Source organism: Callorhinus ursinus, unplaced genomic scaffold, assembly GCF_003265705.2.
Source record: "Callorhinus ursinus isolate GAN/ISIS: 27379988/994484 unplaced genomic scaffold, GSC_fseal_2.0 scaffold1, whole genome shotgun sequence".
NCBI lineage: Eukaryota > Metazoa > Chordata > Mammalia > Carnivora > Otariidae > Callorhinus > Callorhinus ursinus.
Window position 1 is genome coordinate 73,359,088 of NW_027397063.1, and position 25,769 is coordinate 73,384,856.

Sequence of the window (25,769 nt, forward strand, 5' to 3'; positions counted from 1 at the left end):
CCCCCTCACCATACTCTCTGATCTCCAGGCTTGGTTCAAGCTGGTTTTCTGCCTGGAACACTCTTCTCATCTTCTGCCCTTCTAAAGATTGGCCAGTGCCTGGTAACCCTTCCATGCAAAATTTGATGTCACTTAACGACCCCTGAGCTTACATCAGCTCTCCCTTCCACGTGCTGCCACAGTATGCCCTACTTCCCCATCATAGCTGATCATATTTTCTTTTTACTACTGCCCCTCTGTAAGCTCCATTAAGGAAGGGACTGCTGGTTTTGTTCCCCTCTGTACCCCCACCATCTAACATAGTGCCTGATACAAAGTAGGCCTCAAGTATTTGGATGAATGACTATTGTGAGATTTAATGTGAACCTAGGGATTATGATCTAATTTCTCAAGTATTCTACCATTTAGAGGAAATGGGAACGTGTCTAATATTAAGAGTTTAGTTAAATTAGCATTATTTATCCAGAAGATATTTCATAGCCATTATACATTTAAGTTATGAAGGTTATATACCAACCTGGAAAAACTAATGATTTAAAAAAAATACAGCCATTATAATTTCAACTACAACAAGAATTTCAACTATAACAAGAAATGGTTGACTTATTGATCATAAGGTTGTGACATTTAGAGTTCTGTTTTTTTTTTTTGATGTACTGTTCCATGATTCCTTGTTTGTGCATAACACCCAGTGCTTTACACAGAATGTGCCCTCTTTAATACCCGTCACCAGGCTAACCCATCCCCCCACACCCCTCCCCTCTAGAACCCTCAGTTTGTTTTTCAGAGTCCATCATCTCTCATGGTTCGTCTCCCCCTCCAATTTAACCCCCTTCATTCTTCCCCTCCTGCTATCTTCTTCTTCTTTCTTTTTTCTTAACATATATTGCATTATTTGTTTCAGAGGTACAGATCTGTGATTCAACAGTCTTGCACAATTCACAGCACTCGCCATAGCACATACCCTCCCAAATGTCTGTCACCTAGCCACCCCATCCCTCCCATCCCCCCACCACTCCAGCAACCCTCAGTTTGTTTCTTGAGGTTAAAAATTCCTCATATCAACGAGGTCATATGATACGTGTCTTTCTCTGATTGACTTATTTCACTCAGCATAACACCCTCCAGTTGCATAACACCCTCCAGTTCCATCCACGTCGTTGCAAATGGCAAGATCTCTTTCCTTTTGATGGCTGCATAATATTCCATTGTGTATATTGTGTATATATACCACATCTTCTTTATCCGTTCATCTGTCGATGGACATCTTGGCTCTTTCCACAGTTTGGCTATTGTGGACATTGCTGCTATAAACATTGGGGTGCACGTACCCCTTCGTATCCCTACATTTGTATCTTTGGGGTAAATACCCAGTAGTGCAATTGCTGGATCGTAGGGTAGCTCTCTTTTCAACTTTTTGAGGAACCTTCATACTTCCAGAGTACTTGCACCAGCTTGCATTCCCACCAACAGTGTAGGAGGGTTCCCCTTTCTCCACATCCCCGCCGACATCTGTCATTTCCTGACTTGTTAATTTTAGCCATTCTGACTGGTGTGAGGTGGTATCTCATTGAGGTTTTTATTTGAATTTCCCTGATGCCGAGCGATGTTGAGCACTTTTTCATGTGTCTGTAGGCCATTTGGATGTCTTCTTTGGAAAAATGTCTGTTCATGTCTTCTGCTCATTTCTTGATTGGATTATTTGTTCTTTGGGTGTTGAGTTTGATAAGTTCTTTATAGATTTTGGATACTGGCCCTTTATCTGATATGTCATTTGCAAATATTTTCTCCCATTCTGTCGGTTGTCTTTTGGTTTTGTGGACTGTTTCTTTTGCTGTGCAAAAGCTTTTTATCTTGATGAAATCCCAATAGTTCATTTTTACCCTTGCTTCCCTTGTCTTTGGCGATGTTTCTAGGAAGAAGTTGCTGCGGCTGAGGTCGAAGAGGTTGCTGCCTGTGTTCTCCTTTAGGATTTTGATGGACACATTTAGGTCTTTCAACCATTTGGAGTCTATTTTTGTGTGTGGTGTAAGGAAGTGGTCCAGTTTCATTCTTCTGCATGTGGCTGTCCAATTTTCCCAAGACCATTTGTTGAAGAGACTGTCTTTTTTCCGTTGGACATTCTTTCCTGCTTTGTCAAAGATCAGTTGACCATAGAGTTGAGGGTCCATTTCTGGGCTCTCTATTCTGTTCCATTGATCTATGTGTCTGTTTCTGGGCCAGTACCATACTGTCTTGATGATGACAGCTTTGTAATAGAGCTAGAAGTCCGTAATTGTGATGCCGCCAGCTTTGCTTTTCCTTTTCAACATTCCTCTGGCTATTCGGGGTCTTTTCTGCTTCCATACAAATTTTAGGATTATTTGTTCCATTTCTTTGAAAAAAGTGGATGGTATTTTGATGGGGATTGCATTGAATGTGTAGATTGCTCTAGGTAGCATTGACATCTTCACAATGTTTGTTCTTCCAATCCATGAGCATGGAACGTTTTTCCATTTCTTTGTGTCTTCCTCAATTTCTTTCATGAGTATTTTATAGTTTTCTGAGTACAGATCCTTTGCCTCTTTGGTTAGATTTATTCCTACGTATCTTATGGTTTTGGGTGCAATTGTAAATGGGATCGACTCCTTAATTTCTCTCTCTTCTGTCTTGGTGGTGGTGTATAGGAATGCCACTGATTTCTGTGCATTGATTTTATATCCTGCCACTTTATGAATTCCTGTATGAGTTCTAGCAGTTTTGGGGTGGAGTCTTTTGGGTTTTCCACATAAAGTATCATATCTGCAAAGAGTGAGAGTTTGACTTCTCTTTGCTGATTTGGATGCCTTTGATTTCTTTTTGTTGTCTGATTGCTGTGGCTAGGACTTCTAATACTATGTTGAATAGCAGTGGTGATAATGGACATCCCTGCCACGTTCCCAACCTTAGGGGGAAAGCTCTCAGTTTTTCCCCATTGAGAATGATATTCGCTGTAGGTTTTTCATAGATGGCTTTTATGATATTGAGGTATGTACCCTCTATCCCTACACTCTGAAGAGTTTTGATCAAGAAAGGATGCTGTACTTTGTCAAATGCTTTTTCTGCATCTGTTGAGAGGATCATATGATTCTTGTTCTTTCTTTTGTTAATGTATTGTATCACGTTGATTGATTGGCGGATGTTGAACCAACCTTGCAGCTCAGGGATAAATCCCACTTGGTCATGGTGAATAATCCTTTTAATGTACTGTTGGATCCTATTGGCTAGTATTTTGGTGAGAATTTCTGCATCCATGTTCATCAAGGATATTGTTCTGTAATTCTCCTTTTTGATGGGGTCTTTGTCTGGTTTTGGGATTAAAGTAATGGTGGCCACATAAAATGAGTTTGGAAGTTTTCCTTCCATTTCTATTTTTTGGAACAGTTTCAGAAGAATAGGTATTAATTCTTCTTGAAATGTTTGGTAGAATTCCCCTGGGAAGCCATCTGGCCCTGGGCTTTTGTTTGTTGGGAGATTTTTGATGACTGCTTCAATTTCCTTAGTGGTTATAGGTTGTTCAGGTTTTCTATTTCTCCCTGGTACATCTCTAGGAATGCATCCATTTCCTCCAGGTTATCTAATTTGCTGGCATAGAGTTGCTCATAATATGTTCTTATAATTGTTTGTATTTCTTTTGGTGTTGGTTGTGATCTCCTCTTTCATTCATGATTTTGTTGATTTGGGTCATTTCTCTTTTCTTTTTGATAAGTCTGGCCAAGGGTATATCAATCTTGTTAATTCTTTCAAAGAACCAGCTCCTAGTTTCGTTGATCTGTTCTGTTCTTTTGGTGTCTATTTCATTGATTTCTGCTCTGATCTTTATGATTTCTCTTCTCCTGCTGGGTTTAGGCTTTATTTGCTGTTTTTTTCTCTAGCTCCTTTAGGTGTAGGGTTAGGTTGTGTATTTGAGACCTTTCTTGTTTCTTGAGAAAGGATTGTATTGCTGTATACTTTCCTCTTAGGACTGCCTTTGCTGCATCCCAAAGATTTTGAAGAGTTGTGTTTTCATTTTCATTGGTTTCCATGAATTTTTTTAATTCTTCTTTAATTTCCTGGTTGACCCATTCATTCTTTAGTAGGATGCTCTTTAGCCTCCATGTATTTGAGTGCTTTCTGACTTTCCTCTTGTGATTGAGTTCTAGTTTCAAAGTATTGTGGTCTGAAAATATGCAGGGAATGATCCCAATATTTTGGTACCGGTTGAGACCTGATTTGTGACCTAGGATGTGATCTATTCTGGAGAATGTTCCATGGGCACTAGAGAAGAATGTGTATTCCTTGCTTTTGGGATGGAATGATCTGAATATGTCTGTGAAGTCCATTTGGTCCAGTGTGTCATTTAAAGTCTTTATTTCCTTGTTGATCTTTTGCTTAGATGATCTGTCCATTTCAGTCAGGGGGGTGTTAAAGTCCCCCACTATTATTGTATTGTTGTCAGTGTGTTTCTTTGCTTTTGTTATTAATTGCCTTATGTAATTGGCTGCTTCCATGTTAGGGGCATAGATATTTACAATTGTTAGATCTTGTTGGATAGACTGTTTAAGTAGGATATAGTGTCCTTCCTCATCCTTTATTACAGTCTTTGTTTTAAAATCTGATTTGTCTGATATAAGGATTGCCACCCCAGCTTTCTTTTGGTGTCCATTAGCATGGTAAATGGTTTTCCACCCTCTCACTTTCAATGTGGGGGTGTCTTTGGGTCTAAAATGAGTCTCTTGCAGACAGCATATCGATGGGTCTTGTTTTTTAATCCAATCTGATAGCTTGTGTCTTTTGATTGGGGCATTTAGCCCATTTACATTCAGGGTAACTATTGAAAGATATGAATTTAGTGCCATTGTATTGCCTGTAAGGTGACTGTTACTGTATATTGTCTGTGTTCCTTTCTGGTCTATGCTGCTTTTAGGCTCTCTCTTTGCTTAGAGGACCCTTTTCAATATTTCTTGTAGGGCTGGTTTTGTGTTTGCAAATTCCTTTAGTTTTTGTTTGTCCTGGAAGCTTTTTATCTCTCCTTCTATTTTCAGTGACAGCCTAGCTGGATATAGTATTCTTGGCTGCATATTTTTCTTGTTTAGTGCTCTGAATATATCATGCCAGTCCTTTCTGGCCTGCCAGGTCTCTGTGGATAGGTCTGTTGCCAAGCTAATGTTTCTACCATTATAGGTTACATATCTCTTCTCCCGGGCTGCTTTCAGGATTTTCTCTTTGTCTCTGAGACTCGTAAGTTTTACTATTAGATGTCGGGGTGTTGACTTATTTTTATTGATTTTGAGAGGGGTTCTCTGTGCCTCCTCGATTTTGATGCCTGTTTCCCTCCCCACATTAGGGAAGTTCTCTGCTATAATTTGCTCCAATATACCTTCTGCCCCTCTCTCTCCTTCTTCTGGGATCCCAATTATTCTAATGTTGTTTCGTCTTATCGTATCGCTTATCTCTCAAATTCTGCCCTCGTGATCCAGTAGTTGTTTATCTCTCTTTTTCTCAGCTTCTTTATTTTCCATCATTTGGTCTTCTGTATTGCTGATTCTCTCTTCTGCCTCATTTATCCTAGCAGTTAGTGGCCCCATTTTTTATTGCACCTCATTAATAGCCTTTTTGATTTCGACTTGGTTAGATTTTAGTTCTTTTATTTCTCCAGAAAGCGTTTCTCTAACAACTTCCATGCTTTCTTCAAGCCCAGGTAGTATCTTTAAAATCATGATTCTGAACTCTACATCCAACATCGTACTAATGTCCGTATTGAGTAGGTCCCTGGCAGATGGTACTGCCTCTTGTTTTTTTTCTTGAGGTGATTTTTTTCATCTTGGCATTTTGTCTAGAGAATAGATGAATGAGAGAACAAAATGCTAACAGGTTAACAACGTCCTCAGAAAATATACTCTAAACAAATCAGAAAAGACCTGAAACCAGGGGAAAAGAAAGGGAAAGAAAGAGAAAAAAAAAGGAAAAAGAAAAAGATAAAACAAAACAAAAAAACCAGAATATGATCAAATATGATCAGGCTGGTGCATAGATCAGTGCCACACACTAGATTTTGGGTGTTTTTTGGTCCGTTAGAAGAATATGCCTCCTAAAATTTTAAAGAAAGAAAGACTTAAATATGTACAAAATAAGGGTTGATACGATGAAGGGATGGAATATGACTGTAAAGATGAAAATTATAAAAAAATTTTTAAAAAGGAATTGATAAGGTGTTTGAAAAAAGAAGAGGATTAAAAAAAAGGAGAGAATGTGATCAGGCAGGAGAGTAGAACAAAGCCATACAGTAGAGATTTAGGGTATATTTTGATATGTTGGAAGAAAATGTATCTCAAAATTTTAAAGAGAGAACAACTTATATATATATATATATGCCAAAAATAAGGGTAACTACGAAGGGATAGAATATGACTCTAAAAATGAAAAATAAAATTTTTTTAAAAAAGGGATTGATGTTGGTTGAAAAAGGGAAAAAGAAAAATTCAAAAAATTAAAAAAAATTAACTTTGAAGGACTAATGAATCATGGTAAAAAAAAGCCATGAATTCTATGTGCAGTATTCCCCTAGCGCTGGAGTTCTCCCGTTCTCATTGATCAGTAAACTTGGTCTTGGCTTGCTGGCTGTTCGTGGTGATCTTCTGGGGGAGGGGCCTGTTGCCGTGGTTCCCAAATGTCTTTGCGGGAGGCGGAATTGCCCCGCCCTTGCTGGGCCGGGCTAAGCAATCTGCTCAGGTTTGCTCTCAGGAGCTTTTTTTCCCCCCACAAGCTCTCTGTACAGCTTTGGAGGACGAGAGTGAAAATGGCGGCCTCCCAATCTGCGCCTGGAGGAGCCTAGAACTTGGGGCGCCACTCCTCAGTGCGCCCCCAGAGAAAAGCAGTCACTCCCGTCTCCAGGTCTCCCGCGCACTCCGTGCTCACCCGGCCTGTGACCGAGCGTTTCTGTCTCTAGCACACGACCCCGTGTGGAGTCTCCAAACCCAGCAGATCCCTGCGGTGCGCTCTCGCGCCGCTCCTCCCAGGGGAGGAAGGGGAGTCTCCCCGGCTCTGCCACTTGTTGGGTCCCTGCTGGCCAAGCAGTGGCCCGACTGTCACCAATCACAGTTTATGGCAACCCTGAGCTGAGAGCCTGCGCCTCAGCTCGGTCTCTGCAGCCGGCTTCCCCGCTGTGATACCCAGGAGCTCTGCTGCACTCAGGCACCCCCGGTCTTTCGGTGACCCCCAAGGGTCTTGAGACCACACTGTCCCGCTAGGGTTCCACCCCCCGCTTAGCCACTGGAGCGACGTCCCTCAGCGGAGCCGACTTCTAAAAGTTCCGATTTTGCGCTCCACGGCTCTATCACTTGCCAGAAGCGGCCGGCGGAGGCCCCCTCCCCCGCCGTCTATCCTCCCGAATATCGCCTCAGATTCACTTCTCCACACGTCCTACCTTCCAGAAAGTGGTCGCTTTTCTGTTCAGAGAGTTGTTGCTATTCTTTTCTTCGATCTCCTGTTGAGTTTGTAAGTGTTCAGAATGGTTTGATCCCTATCCAGCTGAATTCCTGAGACCAAACGAAATTCAGGTCTCCTACTCCTCTCCCATCTTGCTCCGTCCCCTTGGTTTTTTGTTTTTAAAGTAGACTCTAGGCCGAACCTGGGGCTTGAACTCACGACCCTGAGATCAAGAGTTGCATGCTTTACTGACTGAGCCAGCCCCAGGCACCCTGACATTTAGATTTTTATTCTCTAATATGAGGTTGTTGGGAGAAGTGCTTCTGAGGCAGGCTGATGCATGTGTGTCCCCGGGAGGATGCAGTGATGGGTGGGTCATGCAGAGCCATGGGATAGACATGGCACGCTTTCCTGGAGCAGAACCTTTGCTCAAAGGTTTTAAAGAAAATGGTTTTTTATATACTCACCTTCAATAGTTTTATTATGAAGTAGGGTGCAAATTTCATGTGATTTTTTTTTTTTTTTTTAAGATAAAGCATACTTGGAAAAGGTTCGTGCATGTGGGTTTCTTTGGGCAAATTCATGTCACGCTCTGGATGAAGTGGCTTTGTGGAAATTTGAGAATTTCTTTTCAGTCATTAAATGAAACCCTGAAGTTCATTAAGCACTCACATGCTGGTTGTTGCACATCTTATTCTGTCCAGATGGTTACCGTGCAGTGGACTTGCAGCCCCTTTGCTTGTTATTTTCTGCGTTAATAACTGAAAGCTTTTAGGCTTTGTGCTCACTCTAGAAATGTGTGGCTTATAAATTTTGTGGGAAAAGTATTATTGTAGTCACTGAACAGTTGCACATTGAGTTTCACATGTTCACGTGTGTTCATTTGCAGTCAGGCGCGATCATGACCGTGCTTGCTGCTGTCTGCACGAAGATCCCGGAAGGGAGGCTCGCCATTATCTTCCTTCCAATGTTCACATTCACAGCAGGGAATGTGAGTATTTTTATGAAGTGAAGTACTGGGGACAGTAGTGATATTTTTACATTAACTGAATTCTTGCCCTTAAATTAGAAATGTCAGTGCTGGAGGAATCAAAGTTGTACCAGTTCTGTTCTCTTTTGCTGGCTTTCAGGCCCTAAAAGCCATTATTGCCATGGATACAGCAGGAATGGTCCTGGGATGGAAATTTTTTGATCATGCGGCACATCTTGGGGGAGCGCTTTTTGGAATGTAAGTTTGAGCGTAACTGACTGCTACGCTGCCTTCTTGGGCCCCCCCCTCCCCGCCCACCTGAGGAAGGCAGAGCAAGGCAGTTAACTCTGGGATGGGAGCAGGGGTGGGGTTGGGGGGGGGAGAAAACTTGCACACAGTTGGCTTTGGCCTGGCCCAGTTTCACCATGCGAGGTGGAAGGGGAAGAATAGCAGTCCTGCCCCAGCCTCGGTCATTTGTAGAGACAGTGTGCCTTTACCTTACCGTTCACCTCCGCTCACCCCAACTCAGGAGCTGTCAGGGTTCCTGGCCCCTGTTGGGATACTGTTCCCCACCCGCAGTGTGCGCTGGTCTCTCCTTTCCCTGCTCTCAGGCCTCTTCTCTCCTGCCACCACTCACCTCCCACCTCCCTTTCACCAGTGCTGGGCAGACACAGAGTGGACACTCTGCCTGGGACAAGTGTCCAGGTGTATGCTATCTGAACAAATAGAGGCTGGGGATCATAAACCAGTGTTGACCACTTACTGCGCATCTGTTATGTGGCAGGCTTTGAGCTAGTGGTTTCCATTCTACTCTTACTACTTCAATTGTACTGATGGGGAAACAGGCTCAAAAGTATCTTCCCCAGGTCAGACAGCTAGGAGCAGAGCAAAGATTTAAACCCAGATCCAAAGTCCTTCCCACCTCCATCACACCATATTGAGTACAATAGCATAGTGTTCACAAGATCTTCTGTTTGTGTGTTACACAATGGAATTTTGCCTAAAACGTAGTAGCGCTGGGGCGACTCTCACAACTTCCTCAGGACTCCTGGAGCCTCTCTGACCATGAGAGTCCCTTCAGTAGAGTCATTGCCTATATGATGTACTGGATCCCCTGTTGGACTGTCTTTTCCTGCATAAATGTTGCTTTTTGTGGCACTTACTTGGTTTTTACTTTGTTTCATGACAATGGAAAACTGAAGTTTTTTAATTAAAAAAAGAAAAATCTATTCTGAGTGGAGCAGTTTTGCCCAGTAGGCGGTTGAAGTAAATGCCATTATGCCATTTATAATTTTCAGTGATGATTAAAGAATCGCATATGTGAATTCCGGCTTTAACAGCAGCACATTATAAATAGTAGAAACTGACCTGATATTACAGTGTGAGAAACATAAAGACTTAGGAAAAAGGGTTCTGTTTTATGAACTCTAAATTTATCTCTCTGGATCCTCCCATGGCTACTTAAAGGATCTTCTCCCCAGCAGGTTTTTATTCTTCTGAACTATAATTAGATGACCTTTTCCATTTTGAAAATCATTGGATCAAATGTATTTTAAAGTACAGGATCTGAAAGGCAAAGGAATCCTTTGTCTTTGCTGTTTCTAATTTCAACTCCTTTCATTTACTAGATCTCAGTCAACATCCAGAATTCATCTTTTCCAACATCTTTAATTCAATTAATAAAGCTAAAGATTTAGAAATCGGTACTGATGGTCAAGATTCCATTAGTGTTCTCCTGCATATTTCCTTGACTCTGTGTCCCTCGCCTTGTACTTTTGCAATAATAATCACTGACATATATTGAATACTTGCTGTGTGCCCAAGCTAAGAACTGATTTAATACTCTTAGATCCTGTGAGGTATTCCATTTTACAGAAAAGAAACTGCTTTATTTTATTGTTTCAAAGACTATATTTATTTGACAGCGAGAGAGGGAAAACAAGCAGGGGGAGTGGGAGAGGGAGAAGCAGGCTCCCTGGGGAGCAGGGAGCCCGATGCGGGGCTTGATCCCAGGACCCTGGGACCATGACCTGAGCCGAAGGCAGACGCTCAACGACTGAGCTGCCCAGGCGCCCCCAAAACTGCTTTAAAGAAGGGAACTGTTGGAAGTCACACAGCTAGTCCTTGCAGAACTGAGTTTGAGTGAGTACTGGGCTGTACAGCTGCTGCAAAACAAACCAAAAACTTAGAAATGGGTCACTTTAAAGTGTCTTCCTAATTTTAATTTGGGCAAATGACCAATTATATTTGAACTTCCAAGTATAATCAGAACAGTTTACCTGTAATATTAAAGTATTTGACTCTTTGCTTGAAATAAGAGGGTTACAAAGATTTGGGAAGACACTTTATAAATGGAGAGCTCCTGACAAGTGACTCATTTCTTGCAAGAGTTTTACAGTTGCATTTGAATCTTAGGTGATCCTTTTTCTCTTGTTCTGAGTTCACCATAAAATTTGACTAAGCCCAAAAGAATTTTGTAACATGCCTTTTTATCTGCATGTTTTTTTAATGTCTTTTTTTTTCCTGTAAATTTATTGTTTTTCAACATTTTAATGGTGACTATTTTCATGACCATTTTAAAACTATAGTGAATATTAAGATTCAAGTACTTTAAAAAAAAGATTCAGGGGCGCCTGGGTGGCTCAGATGGTTAAGCATCTGCCTTCGGCTCAGGTCATGATCCCAGGGTCCTGGGATCGAGTCCCGCATCAGGCTCCCTGCTCGGAAAGGGACCTGCTTCTTCCTCTCCTTCTTCTGCTCTCCCTGCTTGTGCTCTTTTGCTCTCTCTGTCAAATAAATAAATAAAATCTTTAAATAAATAAATAAATAAATAAATAAATAAATAAAAATTAAAAAAGATTCAGTACTGGGGCACCTGGGTGGCTCAGTTGGTTAAGTGACTATCTTCGGCTCAGGTCATGATCCTGAAGTCCTGGGATCGAGTCCCACATCGGGCTCCCTGCTCAGCAGGGAGTCTGCTTCTCCCTCTGACCCTCCCCCCTCTCATGCTGTATTTCATTCTCTCTCTCAAATAAATAAAATCTTTCAAAAAAAATTCTATAAAAAAAATTCAGTACTTTATAATAAACATTCAGAACATAAAAATTGAAACATTAAACTGATATTTTGATACTGATCTAAGCCACTGATTTATTATTATTTTTAAATAGTTTTATTTATTTATTTGACAGCACAAGCAGGCAGAGCAGCGGGCAGAGGGAGAGGGAGAAGCAGACTCCCGCTGAGCAGGGCGCCCGATGTAGGGCTCGATCCCAGGCCTTGAGATCATGACCGAACCAAAGGCAGCCGCTTAACCCAACTGAGCCACCCAGGCACCCAAAATCTAAGCCATTTAAATAGAGCATTTTTTCAGTTAGGTGTCTGGGGAGATGCAAAGATTAACACAGTCTGGTCTCTGCCTCAGGGAACATGAAATCTGGGCAAACCAGGGCAAAAATAAAGGTTTCAGTCATAGCAACTTTCAGTAATGGCCATTCCAAATCAACCCCACCTCCTCCAGGAAGCCCTCTCAGCTTTCCCCCAGCCCAGGAGAGGAGGTGGTGGAGGTGCCCCTGAGTTCTGCTAAGACTATGCCTCCCTCAGGTAGAGCTTCTGGTCTTGTAGTACCTAGGCCTATGGGCTTCTAAAGGCAGGCCCTGCTCATTGGTCACTCAGCTGTGTGTTCTTCAACTTAGATGCTCAGTAGATGCTGCAGTGGTGGTGAGGGCACAGCTTTCAGAGTCAGATTTTGGTTCTAGTGTCCTTTCTGGTGATCCCTAGTTGTGCAGCTTTGGGCAGGGTAAATTACTAAACCTCTCGGTGCTGCAGCTTCCTCAGCTCATTGCTTCAGGCTGCTTTTAGGCAGTTTTAAACAGCAGAATGGGGATTGGAACTATATTTTATTTTAAAAAGATGGGCAAAATTTAGATCAGCATATGACCCTTTGTGTAGCAGGTGGAAGATGAGGAGAAGCATTTAAACTATTGAAGCGCATTAAGGCACCTGGGTGGCTCAGTCGGGTTAAACGTCTGCCTTCGGCTCAGGTCCTGATCCCACGGTCCTGGGATGGAGCCCCGCGTGCTCAGTGGGGAGCCTGCTTCTTCCTCTGCCCCTCCCCTACTTGTGCTCTCTCATGCTCTCTCAAATAAAATCTTTAAAAAAAAAAAAAAAAAACTATTGAAGCCATCATCAGTGACCTCGAATACTGACATTTCTTACATTTAATGTAGTAAAGAGAGACCAGGCTTAGAATCTGTCTGACCTTCAGGTGAGTCATTGACCGACCACTTAGAAGCTGTTAGTCCCTGAGCAAATTTTCTCTGAGACTTGGTTTCCTCATGTCTTAATGGGGAGGGAGTTGATGCTTAATTGCAGTGGTGAATCAACAGTAGTGTGTGTTGTACATAGTCTGTCCCACTTCGGCTTTTCACATACTCCATATTAAAGGTGGATCATTGATCTACATCAAATAAATTAGCCATTTAATAAGCAAGATAGTAAATGACCATGGCATTCAATTTTTTAAATGTCAACTTGATAGCATCATGGTACTTAACATTTGTATGTTATACTGTTTGAATGTTGAACCTGGTTTGTTTTTCTTTTCTCCAGATGGTATATTACTTATGGTCATGAACTCATTTGGAAGAACAGGGAGCCTCTAGTGAAAATTTGGCATGAAATGAGGACTAACAGCCCCAAAAAAGGAGGCGGCTCTAAGTAAAACTGGGATTGGATGAGACTGGTGCGTGTGGCCCATGCTGCCCGGAGAACCCCAGGAACATGTCGGCCCTGGAGTGACCACATCTTTGCTCCTGTCTGGAAGACACCCGGCATCTAGCTTTCCCAGTATTTTAAACTCTGTCCCCAGTACATGTCTTATTAGAAAGTGAATTATGACAAAGTTGTGAAATAAAAGTTTCTATCTCTAGTTTGTATACAGAGGGTGTGTGTCCCTTTTGAAGAGCACTAATGCTGCCCTGGAATCTTGCTGTTAGTTGTTATATTTGATGTAGTTGGAGCTGTGAACTTGGCGGGAGTGCACAGGGAAAGACCTGAGACTCAGAAATGCTTGTTTTTGTACTTTGGCCTTCTTGCATCTCTACTTACCCACCTACCCCTTTCTTTGGTTGGTTGGCGGGTAAAAAAGAAAAAAAAAAAAGTCTTCTGTCTGGCGTGAACTGAAAATAACAGCTGTAGTATTTTCTAAATTTTCCCAAGAAAGGTAATGTTTTCTGGCAGTGAGTGGCATGTACAAAAAGCTATTTTTAGGCTTTGTTTTCTAGATTAAAATTGTAGCTTGTAGCTAATTTAAGGGTTAGAAGGAAATACCTTGGATAAATTCAGACTTGAATCTGAGCCTAATTGCATCTTACATTTGAAAATGTACATTCTTTGAATTGAAGCATCATGCTGAACTAGCAGTGGTCATCAGAACAGCTTCCCTGTAGAATTCTTGTTTGCCCTCATGATTGAAAATTATTTCCAAGAAATGCATGTTGAGAACTTAATAGTATTTGTTGAGATGATTTATAGGAGAGTTTCAGTGTCTGGTGTCCTCAAGAGGTAATACTGGTTCTTGCACCTGGAGAGGAATGCAGCCATCTGTCTTGGAGGGGGTTGGGCTTCATGGAAAGGAGTGAGTTGTGCCTACCTCACAATGCTGAGCTGAATGGCAGCACGTCCCGGGACGTAGGAATTGTCTAGGATTTGACAGTTCTTCATATTCTTTTTCCCCAGATCTTCTCTAGTGTGAAATACCACTTACTCTTACCAGGCAGAGAGGATTCTATCCTAGACTAATGTCACTTCCAGGAGAGAGGTGTTTTGTTTGTTTTGTTGTTTTTTAACCTAGCCCTCGTCTTGCTGGTAAGGAACCAGGGTGGTTGTGTGTGGGAACTGCTTAGGGTCACACTGCTGTGCTTTGACATTTCTGAATATATTAGGCTAACAACCCCATGATACACAGATGAGGCAAGAAGCATTTCTCAAACATGGGATGGAAGGCTGAGATCACGTAGACATTCCGTATGGAGTCCAAAATGAGATTTCTGTCTTGCTGTGGGCAGACTGGAAATGCAGGCCAGGACATGTTTTCCTGCTTTGTGAAGGCTAGGGAGGGAGCATTTATTTATTTATTTTTAAAGATTTTATTTTTTTATTTGACGGAGACACAGCGAGAGAGGGAGCACAGGCAGGGGGAGTGGGAGAGGGAGAAGCAGGCTTCCTGCGGAGCAGGGAGCCTGATGTGGGGCTCGATCCTGGGACCCTGGGATCATGACCTGAGCCGAAGGCAGACGCTTAACGACTGAGCCACCCAGGCGCCCCGGGAGGGAGCATTTAGAAGGTCAAGTCCCTAAATCACTTCTCTGTCCATAGCATCTCTCAGTGCTGGCACCTTTGAACAGGCAAGTGCCATTCTCCCCGTGAGAGGCCTTGTGAAGGTTCAGAGCCCAGCCCTGGAAGCATGAGCCTTACCTTCTATAGCTATGGCAGTTGTCCCTACTCTGCCCACTAGGGTGTTTTCTCACTGTGGCTTCTCTGCTGACACTTGAGCCCCCCAAGGCCATGGTCTGCTCAGCTCGTGTGCCTCTCAGCCCGTGTCGTCTCTACCGGCCTGTTAAGTGTGGTGCCCCCAGGAATGCAGCGGTCTTCTCTCTACCTCCCTTGGCTTCAGTTATCTTCATGAGGATTTCTTCTGAGCTCTGGGCCCATGGATTGTCTCTGTCCTCAGTACATGCATCTACTGCACGCCAGGTATGGCTTCAGGTGCTGGGACCCCACTGCATAGGCACCTCAACTATCCTAGCTTAAGGAGCAATCTCACCAATTGGAAGCCAGAAACTTGGGAGCCATTCTAGATTTCTTTCTTTCATTTCTAGAATCCAGTGCCCCTTCCATTCCCAGTGCCTGTGCCTTAGTTCAGCCCCTTGTCTCTGACCTGGACTGTTGAGACTATTCTCCAGCTGGTCTCTAAAATTTCCTTGTGTGTCTTCATATGGCCACAGAGTGCTGAAAACACTTCAGTCATTCCCTGTTGGCCTCCATGAAAAACTTTTAAATTTAGTGTGGCTCCCAAGGCTCTCCATGATCCAGCCTCTGATGCCTTTGGCTGAACCTCCCAACCCCCTACCCTGCATTTCCACCCTGACCCAACTACTCTCCCTTGTTACAGGTGCCCCCCCCCCCCACTTCACTTGCTTTATCCAGTTCTGTTGCGCCTACTACACTGAACCTCCTGGAGTTCCCCAGCATTATTCCAGGCGCACAGTAAGTGCTCTTTGGTGCTTAATGAATGAAGAAATAAAAAGAGCTACCTTTTTCTTTTTCCTGCAGGATGGAGTATTGTAGTCAGCAAATGTCCCAAGTGGCTAACCCAGGGCCCTGGAGCACAGAGGTCACAAAGTTTGCCGGGCCCAGGGAGAGCAGGTGTGTAACCTCCCAGTGTCTTCCCAGTGTGCCTCTCTCCTGCTGCCTCCTGCCCATGGCCTGGCCAGGGCAGCTGTCTGTCACTTTGCTATGACTGGAAGCTGAGAGGGTATGGTGTGGGAGAGGAATCTGTACCCTGACTGGCCAGGGCTGCACTGCAGTTTTCTCCTCTAAGATACAGACTGGAGACCGTCCAAGTATATGCTGGAGATGGAGCTCTGGGTAATTAATGCTGTTTCAGTAGTGTGATTAATTAGTCCTTGGTCTGCAGTGCACATTGAGGGCATGTGTCAAATACTCAGGGTCTTTTGAGTGTGGCCAGGGAGTTGTTTCTGATGCCCTGTCATGCATTAAACAGACTGACCTTTAGCCTGGAGGATTACCCAAGCTTTGCAATAAAAAAAAGAATGCATGCACAGGAGGGAAGGGAATTTTTGTAACGCAATGGCCAAAGATTTGTCGGCAGCTTTATAACGCCAAGTCCTCTGTTGCCATGCTTTAAAATGAGGGATTTTTAGAACCCAGGGAAAGGTCAGTTGAGGGCTAATGCCAGTTCTCAATGAAAACTGGATTGGTTGTTACAAATTCAGCATCGTAAAGGCAAATAGTGACTCACTGGCTGATTAAAACACGTGTCCTCTGGAAGCATGGCCCCGGGTCTGCCCAGAGATCCCCCGCATCGCAGCACCTCCGCTCCGGGCGCGGCGCAGCCTAAGCTCAAATGCGGCAGCCCCGGCCGCTCTGCGAGCCCCAGCACCCTGGCAGCGTTGGCCTGCGCCCACGCCGGCCCGGGGCCATCAGCGACCGCATCGTTGCCAGCCGGTTCTCGCCCTCGGCGAAACCAGGTCCGATTTAGAAAACAACATTAAAGGAACTTTGGATTAAATTATGAAACCTTCAAGCTGGACACTAGGGACTGTCTGCAGGCGTTTCCGGGCGCCTCTGCCCTCCCTCACCCACCTCCCGGCCTCTGCGCCCGCCCGCCCGCGCGCGCTAGCCCAGGCCCAGCCGGCCCGGCACCGAGCCCTCCCCCTCCCCGGACGGCCTCCCCCAGGCCAGGGGGCGGTGCTGCGGCGGCGCGGGGAGGGCCGCGGGGGCGGGGACGCCGGGCGGGGGCGGTGCGGCCCGGAGCGCCGGGAGCCGAGCGGCGGGCACCGGGGGCCGGCATGGCGTGGCCCTGCATCAGCCGTCTCTGCTGCCTGGCGCGGCGCTGGAACCAGCTGGACCGCTCCGACGTGGCAGTGCCGCTGACCCTGCACAGCTACTCGGACCTCGAGAGCGAGGAGCCCGGCCCAGGCGGCGCCGCTTGCCGCAGGGGCCCGTCCCCTGCAGGCGCCCGGGACCCCGGCCGGGACGTGCCGCTCACTCAGTACCAGCGGGACTTCGGTGTGTGGACGGCGCCCGCGGGGCCCAGAGATGCTCCGCAGGGGCGCGGGTCGGGTGCGGGCGGCCGCAGGAACAAGCCCCCCGCGGCCCCTGGCCGGGGTGTCTACGTGCTCCCCATTGGCGACGCGGACTCGGCTGCGGTGACCACGTCTTACAGGTATGGGGCTTCGGGCAGGGGAGCGCGTCGAGTCGAGACCCCGTGGTAGGAGGAAACAGAGGCCGTGAACCATGAGGACCAGCTTGGTGGGGAGGGAGAAGGCACCTGGAGCCTCCATCCCACACCACTTGGAGAGCTGTAGGCGGCCTCGGAGGTCATCCCCTTTGGTCCCCGGGCACTGCGAGGTGTCGCTTTCGCTGTTCCCTGGCCAGCCTCAGAGTGAATGAGCAGAGCACCTCTACTGACAGGGAGCTCACTACCTTGCTCACAGCCCCTTCCCCTCTACCCCTCTCGGGCAGCCTCACCAGAAAGCCCTGCCTTCAACTGAGTTAAAATCTGCTTTAACTTCCACCAGGTGGGCTAGCGAAAGGCAGGGTGCATGCAGGCCAACTGCCAGAGCTGGCTCTGCCCGGTGCCCTCCGTGGAGGCATTGGTGGTGAGGACCAGCTGCGGCTCCCAGTAGGTGGCCCCCTGGGGATGTCGCCGAGTGACTGAGCTCTACGGGTCCACCCTGCCCCCACCTTAGCTCTGGCCCTGGACAACTGAGGGCTTTCTTTGTCTTATTACAAAAGTAATATAAACTCACCATAGAAAAACTGGAAATTACAACAAATTAATTCCTTTAACCCCATCCAAACTGGTAGTTCTTTCTAATCCTTAACCTTTGAGTTCATATCCATTTGTAATTCTTATAGGTTTAGATTCTGTACACATTTTCCATCAATTTTGGATTACTGCATGTTACTAGATATTTTTTTTACAACACGAATTTTAGTAGGTGTGCAGTGTTTTATCCTAGGGATATACATTTGTCCATATATTGATATATGTATCCAACTATTAATCTGTCATTATTGAATATTTAGGATGTTTCTAATTTGGGACCATTAAAAACACTTCTTTTGATCCAGTACTTCATTTCCAGGAGTTTTCCTTGCAAGTATCCTTGAATGTGGGGTGGGAGCTAAGGAATATAAGGTATGTTGCAACACTGTACTGCAGAAGATGGAAACAATCCCACTGTCCTACTGATGTAGCTGGTTAATTATAGCTCTACATAGGATGGGCTACTGGGAGGCCTATGATGTACTCATAGCGGAAGGTCTGAAGATCTTGGATGGGTATGTGTCAAAAAAACAAAATGCAGAACAGTGTGTCTGCTGTTTGTGTTTTTAAAAGGGGGTATTGATATACACGTATCTGCTCAAATAAGCACAGATATCTCTGGATGGATGTGTGGAAACACAGGAAGCTTTGGGGAGAGGAAGGGGGTGGGGAGGAAGGGATGCTGCCAGGGGTGGAAGGGCACTGATTGACGTCTCACACTCTAAAGAACTGTTTTTTTAAACACGTTCACGTGTTACCTTTAAAAAAAAACACATTTTTAAGGGAAAAAAATAATTTCTGTGATGAGCATCTTATAGCCAGCCGTCTTTGCGTATATCAATTTCTTTAGAAATTCTGACTTGTGGAATTAGAGCAAAAAGGTATGAACTTCCCCCTCAGTTTTATTATTTTTAAAAACAACTGCATTAAGGTAGAATTTCCATGGAGTAGTTATCAAGACATGTAGAAGGTTCCATTTCCCCAAGGCTTCCTTCATGGGCATGCAGTTTTTCAGGAACCTGAGGGGGAAAGGTAGTTGCAGGATGGGTCTTGTGTTCACCGATGCGTGCTCAAGCTGAGCTGCCAAAACGCACAGGGGAACGTCAGCAGGCAGGGCCAACACCGAGCCCAGCTGGGGCCCTCACCCCGCCGTGGAGGGTTGGGGCTGTTCGGGCTGTTTCGGGCCGGCAGGGAGCCAGCTGGAGGGGCCTGAGTGGGGAGAGGTCCGCAAGGCCTGCGGGCCTGGGTGTGCGGTACCTTCAAATGACTGATGTTCCCGGCCAGGAGCAGGACCAGAGGCAGAGCCCGCGCAGAGCTAGCTTCAGCTCAGGGAAGGAAGAGCTTTCTAGTAATTCCAGTGGACTGATGATGAAGTGAGTGGCCTCCGGGGTGAGGCTGAGCTCCTCCTCACTGGTAACGTTCAAGCAAAGGCGGGGCTTTTAGAAGCGGCCCCTCACTTGGGTTGAGCAGATGGAGGGTTTGAACGTCTCGCTGGGCCCTCCCAGCTCCAGTGATACTAAAAGTACAAGTTGTTATTCTCTGCTTACCAAGTACCAGAAGCCAGGCTCAGGACTTCTCATAGATTCTCTCTCCAAGACCTCACCCCCTAAGATGCTGCCGCCTCTGAATCCCTTCGTTTCTTTCTTTCTTTTTTTTTTAGATTATTTATTTGACAGAGAGAGAGACACAGCGAGAGAGGGAACGCAAGCAGCGGGAGCGGGAGAGGGAGAAGCAGGCTTCCTGCTGAGCAGGGAGCTTGATGTGGGGCTCGATCCCAGGACCCTGGGATCATGACCTGAGCCGAAGGCAGACGCTTAAGAACTGAGCCACCCAGGCGCCCCAACCCCTTCGTTTCTTGAGCTGTGTCCTGCAGTGGTGGAAAGCTACGGCCAGGAGCTGGGACTCACTGGAGCTCTTGTTTCCTGGGGTATAAACTTGGTGGGTCACTTGGCCTCTCTGACCCTTTCCTGTAAAACAGAAAGAGCCAGAGCTTGACTCCCTGGGTCCCCACACCCCCAACTCTGGCCTAGAACCCAGGACGGCTGCTGAACTTGGCTCCGCCAACTCCATGCCGGCTGACCTCTGGGACCCCTCACCTCCCAGCTCTAGGACTTGACGCGGGAAACTCCATTCTGACTCCTTGTAGGACGCATGTTATCGGAGCAAACTGTTTGAAGAGATTCACAAAACAAAAATGAACAGATCCAGGGAACCCAAAGTCACTGGAGTCCTCGTGGCTGCTCGCCAGGCCCCGCTCGTCTTGTGAAAACTGACCGGCCTCACTTGCTTGGCCAGATGGGCGCAGCGGCTCTTGCTCTCGCAGCCAGCCCTGGTCTCTCCTGAGCAGCTCCCAGAGCCTCCCCTCTGGAATTCTCTGGGTGCCATTCAGCACCTTTGGCCCAGGTTCTAGTTCCACTCACTCTAGAAGACCTCCTTCCTCAGTCATCTTTCTCTTTCCTTCCTGGGTGGGCAGGGAAGACCTCTGAAGTGCCCGGCACCAAGGTTCATCCTAACCTCCTGCACGTGGGTCAGTAGCCCTTTTCATGAGGAAGCTGAGGCTCGAGAAATGAAGGGATTTGAAGCCTTGAGAACCTAGGGCACTCGGCATTGCCACGGGTGGCCCCTGGCCCTTGGTGGAACTGCCGCCCACAGGGTCCAGCTGAAGCCCAGACCAGGCGGACAGGAAGCCTGCTTGGTCAGGGGAGGTACCTGGTGTATGTGGCTTGCCCTGTGTTTTTCTTATACTCTTTGCCAGAGCCATAAATCTGCCCTCCTCCTGTCCCCAGCAGTCACCGGGTCCTGCTGATCCTAGGTCTGAGGTTCCTTCTCCATCCCGGCTGCAGTCTTCCCTCACTGGTCTCCGGCACCAGCCCTGCCCCAGGAGCGGCCAGGGGCCCCGCTCTAGCTCCTGGCTCTGGTCGCTTTCTGTGCTGGGACCCCTGCAGCCACCCTGGGGCGACAGGCTTGGGCTGCCAGGCCCAAGGCTCAGCTCAGTTTGGGGACAGAAGGGCACGCCCAGGGAGGACCTGCTTCCTCGGGAGAAACAGAATGGCAGATGGCTCAGGCAGCTGGTCCTTGGAACCTTGCAGCTTCAGAAGCACAAGTGATCTGCTCGGGCCCTGGCCCAGCTCGCCTCCCGGCACCCCCGAGTGCCGACCACAGACAGACACAGCTGCTCCCTACCCCGGTGGCCAGCCCAGTGGGGCCCAGCTGGGCTGCTCTCAAGGACAGAAGGCAGCTTTGTTGACGCCTGGGCCTGAAACCCAGCCAGGACTGTGGGTGGGAGGAGACCAGAATGGGTCCAGCCCACATGTGGGCGCTGCCCCTGGCCCCCTGGGCACTTCTCCACAGAACACTGCCTGGGCCAGGGGCTCCTATGGAGACAGGTCTCCGCCTTCCTTAGCTCACTGTCTAGCATGGGGGTTGATAGAATTAAAAGAAATAGGTCTTCTTTTGTGTGCAGAATTGAGGAATTAAATCCTTGTCAAAAAATATACTCTGAGGGGCGCCTGGGTGGCTCAGTCAGTTAAAGGTCCAACTCTTGATTTCAGCTCAGGTCATGATCTCAAAGTCATGGGTTCGAGACCTGAGCCCCGCCCCAGCGGGGAGTTCAGCCAGGAATCTGCTTGAGATTCTCTCCCCTCTGCCTCCCCCCGCTCTAGAAAAAATACATACATAAATCTAAAAAAAAAAAAAATGCACTCTGAGAACACGGAGCTGGTTTGTGCCCGCCTTGGCTCTTCTGTCTAGGGAGTCAGCCGCCCCCCACCCCTCCCCTCCCGCATCCAGGCAGGAGCACCTGTGTGCGGGGTGCCCTGCAGAAGCCAGACTGTCTTGTGGCTGTTTGAGAGTTACTACAATCTGTTGTTTTGTAGGAGTTCATAAGACCAGTTATTAAAAACTAAACCTAATACCGAACCTTATTTCTCCTTCTCAGTTGTAACCAGCACCTCCTGTGGATGTAAAGGCCACCAGTGACCTGGTCTGGAAGTGACTGACCTGCACTGGTTCTGGGTGTCTCGGGCCCCTTAGAGTGGCCTGGAGACAAAATGGGGAGCATGGAAGGAAGGGCTGGGACTTGGTTTCCGATGCCCAGCACGTACCAGGTGCTCACATCTAGATCCAAAGCAGGATTTTAGCAGTGGAGATTGGCCAGGACATTCCCAGAAGCACAGGACGATGGCGGTGGCCCCTGAAGTCAGGAGGGATGACTGACCCTGAGCCAGCTGGTGACCGTGTTCTCTCTTCCAGACAGGAGTTCCAGGCCTGGACCGGAGTGAAGCCGCCGAGATCCACAAAGGCAAGACCCACCACAGTCCTCACAACCCACAGCTCCGGATGGGACAGCAGCCCTGGGGGCAGCTTCCAGGTCAGCCTGAAACGGGCTCGGCAGGGCCAGGGGCCAGGCTCCCGGCTGCAGAGGGTGTGGGAGGAGACAGGTTAGGGACTAAGAGTCAGGTTTTGCTGATGCAAAATGGCATGAGGGCCAAGGACAGTAGCGTCTGAGCACCCAGGCATCCCTCAGCCGAGAGCGGGGGCGGCGAGCGGTGGCAGGTGGGGGCATCACGTCTCCCTAGTGCCGACTTTCTGGCGAGCAGGGTGTCCCTTTCCCTCCTAAATCCCAATCGTACCCTTGACCGCTGAGCATCACGATGAGCCTTCCACGTCCCTGGCATTTGTGTCAGAGAGAAGGTGGAAAGGAGGTTGGGACTGTTCAGCTTCCTGAGTCCACCCAGAGGAGGCTTCCGGGAGCGGAACAGAAGGTCCAGGTGCTGTGTTTGACCTAACGCGGTGAGCCGGCCCCCTGCACGTTTCCCCCATGGACCCTTCAGGTCAGCATTCTCAGCTCTTGGAGGACAAAGAGGAGAGGAGGCAGGAATTTTCTTCCTGGAGCTGGGGGCCAGAGGTGGTGGGGAGGGAGCGTTGAGGGAAAGGCACACTGATATGGGGCCACATTTCATTTTTCAGGCCCCTGAGGGGAGGAAGAAGTTCACCCCTAACCCATCAGCCATCTTTCAGGCTTCAGCTCCCCGGATCCTCAACGTATGACCGGCCACAGCGGAGTCAGAACCCACCGCCGCCAAGACGGGGCTGTCCTCGGCCGCTCAGGGCCTGGGGTGAGATCCTGGGGCTGGCACTCTGCTGTCTGAGGGGAAGGGCCGTGGGCGCCACGCCTCCCCGGCCGCGCCCCGGGGCTGTGGGCCTGGCGCGGATGGACACTGGCACCACCCAGCTCGGCTTTGGGCCTCCACCACCCTCTCGTTCCTCAACGACAGAAGGCTTCACATCTTTTTTTAATTGCCTCTCTTGGTGACCCTTCAGTTTTTAAATCTGAAGAACTTAAGGATCAATTCTGTTGTAAACTGATTCGGTCTGTGCCGGCTGAGGAATATGGACATAACAGGTGCTTGAAAGAACCAGTCATGTCCACCTGGCTGTCTTCCCAGGCTGCATGAGAACTTTGTAACCTATGGCAACCCAAGGGACTGTCCTTGGAGATGCCTACAAATGGCCCCACGCATTCAGGTTGAAGAAATCTTGGGTTATCCCCTGCATGTGACTCATGGTGATGTCGAGTAACTAGGATGTCGTTTCCAAAGAGTATCAATCATAAGGTTTCAATTTCAAAGACATAATTTAGGGCCCAGGTGACCCTATCCTTGTGTTTTAACAAATGGCTTCGTGTGGAGTGCTTTAAGTACTGAATGAATGACACCTGTAGGTTTCTGAGCCCCACATTTTATTACTAATTCCAGTTTTTTCCCTTACAGTTGACAACTAGAAGGGAACACCATACACACTGGCAAAGAACTGGGAGCTCTTTTGGGACCAAGTGGCCTTAGCCTCATTCCCTGACTTTAGCCCGTTCTCTACACCTAGATGACTCCCACCCTGCTCCGTCACTCAGAGTGGGGCGAGCTCACTGTGAGGAGGCAGCTGTCGGCTTCAGGAAGCTGCCTCCTTTGCCGGGAAGTCGCAGCCCATGTGGCCACACGAAGCGAGCCTGGCCCCGTTTGCACAGCCGGCGGTCAGACATGTGAAGGAGTTTCTGTCCCCTCTTGGAGATTAGGGGCACAGGCTAAGGGCAGTCCTTGGTAAGGAAACTCAGGGATTTCCCTGTGGCGCCTCCTCCCTGTGCAGCCCTGGCGTGCTGTCTGGCGAGCGTTTAAGCCGTTTCCCAGCCCCTCAGACGTGGAGCGGGGCTGGTCCCTCGGAGGGCTGGCTCTGGCTGGCACAGCCTTCCTCTTCAGTGCAGCAAAGCAAATGCTCGGAACCATTTTAAAGGCAGAACCCCAACCATGTGCTTACACAAAGGGTTCTGTTATTTCAGACTTCATTGTTAGATGTTTCTAAGAGGAAAGAGACTGCCTGCTGCTGTGCATTCTGTGGGAAATGAACCGATGAACCGTACAATCTTAGATTTTACTAAAATGCAAAAGTGCACTATTACAATTTCTTGTTAGCTTATTTCTTTAATTATAAACCTGGAGCACCTTCTCATACATCTTTATCCTCCTCTGGACTTTGGTGGATCAAGGCTATTACTGGTTGCCCCTTGGAGGCTGACAAATCCCAAGCTCTCTCCCTCTGGACTGCCACCCACATTGGTGTCGTATGCAATAGTCACAGGACACACAAACCTCCCCTCTTTCATGTGTACCACCCCTCTGCACCCCCAAGGCTAGGGTGAAAAGACCATCTCTGAAGCTAGTCTTGGGCTTAAATCCTGACTTTTCTACTCACTAGCTGCGAGCAGTTTCAGCTTCCATTTCCTTATCTGCAGAGTAAGAGTGGCTAAGAGAGTTCCTGTTTATGGGCAGGGTGCTTATTAGTACAGTGAATGGCCAACAGAACACAGACGTGACGGTTGTCCCTTCCTGCCCAGGCCAGAGAGCCAGCTCTGTTCTCCTTTGCAGCTTTGGCCCATCTGATGCCAGTGACACAGTCCCTCCCCTTAAGACGCTGCCCGTGTCACCCTTCCCTCCCCCACAGCGTGCAGACCAGACCGAAAGGCTGTATCTCAGCCCGATACCACAGGCCTGCCTTTCCCAGCAGCCTTGGCACCTCAGCAGTGCGAGCACCCTTGCCTCACCTGGCCTGTCTCTGAAGGCAGACTGCTTGCCCAAGAGCCTTTTTGGAATGCACCAGAACAGACAGCTTTCCACAAAACCCCCAACTCAATAATCCTCTTTACCAGGCTTATTAGGAGACTGGCGTTCTGAAGAAGGAACTTCCACCTACTCTAGGTCTTAGTAAAGCCTAACATCATGTCACTGGAGTGGCCTTCCAAAGCAATGGGACAATAGTCTCAAGTGTGTGGTACCAACCCACATACGTAATACACATATATATAAAATAGACGGAGAGGAAAATGCAGCGCATACTAATGGTGGTTATCTTTGGGAAGGGGAATTACGGGTAACTTTAAATTTTTTACACCTTACTATATTTGCTAAAGTTTCTATATAATAAGCATTTTTGTATTAATTCTGTAAAGAGTAATGTTTTTAAAATAAAAAGTTCAACTGTTAGTGAATCTCGGCCAAAAGAAAGTGTTCGGTATCAGTGATTCCACAACCAGTGTTTGTTAGCCCTGCCAACAGCCGCCTTGAGGATGCAGCGTGAGGCCCAAGTGGAGGGGCGCCCCAAAGTCCTCCCCCACAGTCACTGAGACCAAGGTCCCACCTCTGTGCCCCACGGTGCTTCAAAGCTCGGAAAAACCCAGCGCAAGTGGGACTACTTTCCTAGCTGTACCAACAACCAGGATTTTAGGCCAAACTCCAAAAGCAGCTTTTG

The 25,769-nt window shown here is 47.4% G+C and overlaps 2 protein-coding genes across 7 annotated transcripts in view; both read left to right on the top strand.

Annotated features, from left to right (window-relative positions):
* The window catches only part of PARL (presenilin associated rhomboid like), a 54,416-nt gene extending 41,084 nt beyond the window's left edge, over nt 1-13,332 (top strand). For 3 of the 4 annotated variants that reach the window (XM_025877730.2, XM_025877738.2, XM_073896399.1), the window contains 3 exons: nt 8,315-8,416; nt 8,556-8,653; nt 13,007-13,332. In XM_025877730.2, coding sequence (XP_025733515.1) covers nt 8,315-8,416; nt 8,556-8,653; nt 13,007-13,118 — 312 coding nt within the window. In that variant the 3' untranslated portion in view covers nt 13,119-13,332. The remainder of the gene's footprint in view (nt 1-8,314; nt 8,417-8,555; nt 8,654-13,006) is intronic. The other variant, XM_073896413.1, reaches the window with a different exon arrangement.
* A 3,608-nt stretch (nt 13,333-16,940) lies between these two features.
* MAP6D1 (MAP6 domain containing 1) lies at nt 16,941-24,411 on the top strand. Of its 3 annotated transcripts, XR_012379409.1 has the most exons (4): nt 16,941-17,366; nt 22,224-22,341; nt 22,941-23,089; nt 23,744-24,411. XR_012379409.1 is itself a non-coding variant. In XM_025869403.2 (3 exons), the coding sequence occupies exons 1-3, from the start codon at nt 16,990-16,992 to the stop codon at nt 23,019-23,021; spliced, it is 576 nt and encodes a 191-aa protein (XP_025725188.1). In that variant the 5' UTR covers nt 16,941-16,989; the 3' UTR covers nt 23,022-24,411. The 3 variants fall into 3 exon arrangements, 2 of the variants coding, with proteins under 2 accessions (XP_025725188.1, XP_073752627.1); XM_025869403.2 differs by having other exon boundaries at nt 22,941-24,411; XM_073896526.1 differs by lacking the exons at nt 22,224-22,341; nt 22,941-23,089; nt 23,744-24,411 and adding an exon at nt 17,722-18,886.
* The last annotated feature ends 1,358 nt before the right edge of the window (nt 24,412-25,769 follow it).

Bases quoted from the DNA above. Each gene is read 5' to 3' on its own strand.
- MAP6D1 (XM_025869403.2), top strand. From the start codon at position 16,990: ATGGCGTGGCCCTGCATCAGCCGTCTCTGCTGCCTGGCGCGGCGCTGG. The intron at 17,367-22,223 runs GTATGGGGCTTC...TCTCTCTTCCAG, and splicing joins GCGGTGACCACGTCTTACAG to ACAGGAGTTCCAGGCCTGGA. The intron at 22,342-22,940 runs GTCAGCCTGAAA...TTCATTTTTCAG, and splicing joins GCCCTGGGGGCAGCTTCCAG to GCCCCTGAGGGGAGGAAGAA.